This window comes from Montipora foliosa, chromosome 11 (assembly GCF_036669935.1).
Source record: "Montipora foliosa isolate CH-2021 chromosome 11, ASM3666993v2, whole genome shotgun sequence".
In the NCBI taxonomy this organism is placed as follows: Eukaryota; Metazoa; Cnidaria; class Anthozoa; order Scleractinia; family Acroporidae; genus Montipora; species Montipora foliosa.
In genome coordinates this window covers 25,809,748-25,815,312 of record NC_090879.1, presented here as the reverse complement: position 1 = coordinate 25,815,312, position 5,565 = coordinate 25,809,748, and the positions used below count along the sequence as shown (strand labels likewise).

General features: G+C 38.1%; 2 protein-coding genes across 2 annotated transcripts in view; one reads left to right on the top strand and one right to left on the bottom strand.

Moving 5' to 3' along the window:
• The first annotated feature begins 537 nt into the window (after positions 1-537).
• On the top strand, positions 538-3,496 carry LOC137977726 (transmembrane protein 14C-like). The gene is made up of 4 exons (XM_068825050.1): positions 538-692; positions 1,478-1,579; positions 2,795-2,882; positions 2,990-3,496. Exons 1-4 carry the CDS (start codon positions 593-595, stop codon positions 3,033-3,035), a joined length of 336 nt encoding a protein of 111 aa, XP_068681151.1. The 5' UTR covers positions 538-592; the 3' UTR covers positions 3,036-3,496.
• Positions 3,377-5,565, bottom strand: part of LOC137977725 (trichohyalin-like) — an 11,924-nt gene continuing 9,735 nt past the window's right edge. Inside the window, exon 6 of the mRNA XM_068825049.1 lies at positions 3,377-5,565. This exon is cut by the window's right edge and continues 3,075 nt beyond it. The gene's annotated coding sequence lies outside the window, so the exon portion shown is untranslated.

The window sequence follows — 5,565 nt, the reverse complement described above, 5'->3', positions numbered from 1 at the left end:
GCACTGTTCACCTCTTGTGAAGAGAACCGCTGGAAGAGATTATTTACAGTGGGCTCGCAATTAATTGCCCACTGTTTTAGATCCGCTGTTTATAGAATTGCCGTTTTGGTCGAAGGAGCGACTCTTGGTGCTTAAAACTAATTTGCATTTTTTTTCATTGAGCTCAACCTTGCGAGCGAGAAACAACCTTCTGCGAACCTCCCCCTTCCCCACCCACCCCCTCCCCTGATTCAAAAGATTATTTCGTTGCTTTCTCGAAGGCCCTAGCTCGCTGAGCTAAAAGCAGATGAAAACGATAGCTACGCAGAGCAGACGCAGACACACCTATTCTCTATTTTCGAATTCCCCATAATACACTTTGTTTGCCCCCCCAAATTTTGCATAAACTATTGTTTTCAAATGCTCTTGGGAAATATGCAGTGTCCCCAAGAGCATTTGAAAACAATAGTTTATGCAAAATTTGGGGGGCAAACAAAGTGTATTATGGGGAATTCGTAAATAGAGAATAGGGGTAAACATGGGAAGGGAGGGGGGTCTACCGACAATAAAGCGTGACAGCCCCGGTGGCAAGTTCCCAGTTTCCCCGTCAACGATGACTGTGGAAAGCAAGATGGCGTCTTCTCCCGACCTCCTTTCTTATGGTTTCTCTGTAATTGTAGCCCTTGGCGGTGTTATTGGTTACGCAAAAGCTGGTTGGTACTTGTTTAATTGTTTCTGATTCCCAAAGGAATTAATTGTCCAAATAGTGAACAAGTTTTGCAAACAAATTTTGCTATATAAATCTTCCTCCTCGTAGTTGCATAATCGAGAGACTAGCTGTGAAAGCGTTCCATCTTTCCGCAGTTTTTGTTGAAACGGCTGCGTCGACCGGCTATCATATTTTTTTGCCTGGACCGTTTCCAAGATTTACCAATTTTTTCACCTCTCCACCATATCGGTGGGTGATGTCAGACCACAACTAGGCGGCGAAGACGTAACACCACAGGCGCCCAAGCTCATAACACGATTTTGCAATGCATAACTATTATGTAGTAAGAGATTTTAACGGTGAAAAGAGTTGAAAATTAAGTTAGGTTGAAAAACTGAACGTCTTTCTCTCGCAATAAACTTTCCCTACCTCAAATATGTTGTTCACCTTTGTTTTGTGTCGATTCGTTAGCCATGCATTGCTGAAATCAGTACTCGTTTATACACTCTCAAGCGAAGTACTGATTTCACTATGTCAGCAATGGCTAATGAATCGACACAAAACAAAGGTGAACAACATATTTGAGGTAGGGAAAATTTGTTGCGGGAGATAGAAGTTGGCTATTTACAAGTGCGCCTGAGATGTTGAACCAGGGACTTCGTCAAAGTGACTTCAGGGAATGATGACATAATTTCTTGGCTCCCTACTGGCTAGTCTGACAGTGTTACAGCACCAGTCAAGGAGGCTTTGCCAATTAAAATTAATATAAAAACTCTGTATCAATTCTAGGAAGTATACCTTCATTAGCTGCTGGACTTGCATTTGGTGGCATTTCTGCTGCTGCTGCTTACCAGACCAATGCATACCCAAGGAATGTTTGGGTTATGTTAGGTAAGATTGAGAGGTGTAAAAAATCACTTTTTCAGGTTTGTGTGAGAATCAAGATCAAAAAGGGATGAAAACTCATAGACACTAGGACTTGCCGTGCAGCTTGACTAATAAATATGTTATTTGCTAGCTGGGAGGTCCATTTTGTGAAAAACTGTGACCGAAGTCTTGAAAATGCTGCAGCTTTTTCAAGACCAGGGTCACAGTTTTCCGCCATACAGACCGACCCTTAGCTGGTAAATAAGTTTTTTTCCCCTCTCTCTCTCTCTTCCTCTCTGAAATCACTTTTTTAATTGTTGACTCGCATCGCGCTTGATAGTGAATGCTGAAAGTGACTTACAAACTGAACGTCGCAAAGAGAAATGCCACGCCCCTTGTCTAAAAGAAATCTGTTTTGAAACACTTCTGCATGTAAAAGGATTCGGTGTCAAAAAAATGTAAAGTTAAGGTCATTGCACAAGCTCACACAATCAGAGCTAGGATTCCACCCGGGTTGGCGGGCAAGATAGAACAATTCTGCCTGCTCCCAGAGCCAATCACATTGCAGGATTTGCAGAATTCTTCTCGCTCGTGCACTGAGAAAAAAATAAATGTTATTGACTCACAATAGCAAAGACCTTTAATGAAGGCAAATCAGAAAAGATCCAAGTTACTGAGAGTTCAAGTTATGGGAGAGAGAAGTCTAGTAGGTGTCCCTATCTTTGCTTCAAACCTGTTTCTACCAATCCAGTCATATAGAATACTTCACCCATATTGAATAAGACGGAAGAATCACTAGACTTAGAACAATATTATAGCACAAAGTTCTGTATTTTGAATAGCCATGATTTTACATGTAGTTATGGACCCAGTTGTTCGAAAGCCGATTAACTTAATCCAGGATTAGCGTAACCTTTTGTTTCATGTTTTCAACTTTTTGGTGAAAGTTTCTTTTGCTTATTTTTGTTTTTCAAGAGTGACTTCTTCTAATGTAAAGTTTTGCCAAATATCAGCATTGAACAGCATTTGGCAGTAGAGAAATCAACTCCTTGGTTAATTTTTAATCTAGGGTTAGTGTTCATCTGCTTTTGAACAATCAGGCCCCGGGTGAAATAAACTCTCTTTTTTTTTCCCAAAACATGTCGAATATGTATCAAGATCATGAACTTTTTAACTGGAACTTGTTTTTGTTTTTGGTGATATTAAAAAGTGTTTGTTCATAAAATATATTCTTTGCAGCCACATCATTGGTTTTGTCTGGTGTGATGGGGACAAGGTTTATGAGGACAGGAAAGTTTATGCCTGCTGGTCTTGTAGCTGGTTTAAGGTCAGATCTCAACTCTTTGTGAAATTTATCTACTACTTTTTCCTCCAAAGGCCTAATCATGTACAAATTAATGCTGTTAATGTTCGGTTTATTTTTCTTTCTTTCAGTGTTGCCCAAGCTGTGCGCATGTCTTACCAGTTGATGAAAAAGTGACCATCTGTTGTAGAGAAAATAACGAAGAATCAAAGTTTTCTGAAAGCAAACTGAAGGAGACTACAGTTTTTTTCCATCGTTGTGTATGTTCATTACAAATTCACCAACGTTCTTGTACTAGCCATAGGACATTCCGTTTCACATGCTTTATAAGCTCACCTTTTTCATGTACACCACAATATTAATTAAATGCGAAATTTGAATATTTTGGTCTCACTATTTAGAGTGTAAAGTACCATGAACTAGCTCACAAAGGGGCACAGACCAGTTACCTACATACATTAATTTTGATTTTTGTTAAGAAAAGCAAACACTTCATGGAATTCAAGGATAAAACCAAGCTCTGTAATGTGCAATAATTTATTATTATTATTATTATTATTATTATTATTATTATTATTATTATTATTATTAAAACACTGTGCAGAATTTAAAAATAAAGTTTGTTGCAATTTGTTGTGTACTATTTGTCGATATTTCTGGCTGCAACAAAACCATATTATTTGTTGTCACAAGTGTACATAATATATCAATGTTCTAAGTTCCTGTTTAGTTACTTGCAGGTTCACCAATGTTAGGATTGATAATTTAAAATACTACTGTATAAAGAAAAAATAATATACAATTTCCACAGATTCAACCTACAAAAATAGAAACTTTGCTACAAAATGATTTTATTAAATAACATTTAGACTGACTGCTAAGTTTCTTGGGCCCCTCAGTTGCCTTTGTCAACATAATTGAAATTAATTGGTCTCTTGTAGGCGCAGGGAACAATAACATCAGTTCTATTGTGATGTAATGTTTCCCTCCATACATCTCTTTGCCAGCAGAGTTGTCAGAGAGCAAAGTCATATGTTTTAGGAAGTTTCAGAAATGACTATGGCTATGGAGACACAAGGAAACAAGGGGCCATTTTTTTTTTTGCCAAAACAAAAAAATTCCTTGCAGATACATGCAGAACTCATAAACAGGCCATAAATTCTTTCTAGCCCACATACAGAGCCCCAACCATCATTAACAATATTGTTAGCTATTGTTTGGATGCCTATTGTTTATATCCATATATGGTGATTTGGGCTTACACAAATTAGTACGAAAACTACAGATCTGTGGAATGGGCTCGAATTATTGAGGGAATGCCCTGCCCACTTCAGTTAAACATTTTGACAAAATTCCTTTCCCACGGTGTGAGCACAGTGTGAGCTTTCACCGTTTAAGGTGTAAATCATGAGTCCTGGGGATGTGTAGCACAATCACCGTACCCACTTGGGGGTGACTCTGAAACATTTCCTGATTTATTCAGTTTAACGTCTTCAATGAAGCTATATTTTTGCTGAATGCTCAGGTTATCCTTGTTGATTAGCATACAAGGTGTAAAAAGGGTAAGCGACTTTCCTTTTTTGAGAAAACAAAGGAAAAGGATAGAAAAATAGGAAAATTTTGAGTGTAACGCGTAACACAATTTTCAAATTGAAAGTCTTCAAAACCATTTTTCATAAGAGAGAACAATTATGTGGATTAACGGACAATAACCAGAGATAACACGCAGTAAATACTACATATGAGCCAAATTAAAACAGTTCAAGTTTATTAAAACACATTGAAAAGATTCACAATTCCGTAGTTTCCTTACTGTAACGCTGTGTTTTGGAATTCTGGCGCTCACTAGGTTATAGTTTGAAACAAGTCTTCAATTGATATCTGTGGCTTCAAAACCATCTCAACTAAATGCTCATACCTTGTGCTTTAACATACAGAAAAATTAGTTTGAGGGATCCACTACGAATGGAGAAATCACTCCTTAAAACAGTCGCTACGCTTTTTCTGTTCCGCAATTACGCAATAATATTTTTCGAGACCACTTCTTTCAATGTTGCTCCTGCTCCAACCAAGGCGTAAGTGGGTTCCAACCAAGCATTTTCCGAATGCTCACAAGTTCCAATGGCTATTTCCACAGTTTCGTCATCGTAGCTTTCAGGGTCGCGAAAATATTAGCCTTTGACTGAGTCGCTACGTTTTTTTTAACATGCCGGGCCATATTGAACCTAGTCTTGAGTGCCAGTGAACATCACAAATCTACTTCGCAAAGAAGCCATGATTTCCATGTGCTTCACAAGGCTTGGTAACCTTTCCTCTATGGATATTATTGGGAAGTCCACAATGTCTTTTCAAGGGCAATTTTCAGGAAATTGAGAGAGACATCTGCTCTGACCTCAAATTGTAAAGTGGAGCAAAAAAGTGGAGCAGAAAGCCAGCGTTTAGGGTGTCAATAGAACTAAATGAGGGGATGCTATCCTCCATGTAGTGAAAGCTTTCTGTTTTTACTTTTTATTTGCCTCAAAATTGACTATCTGTATGAAAGACCACGCCTGCAAGGGGTCATGGGTAAATCAAAAATTCAGTTTTAACGGACCAAACATTAATATTTTCCGAACAATTAGAAAGATATGTAAGTCTGGGTGTGAAACAAGCCAAAATAAGTGATTTTCACCCCAATAAACACAATTTCACAATTTTTAGGTATGTT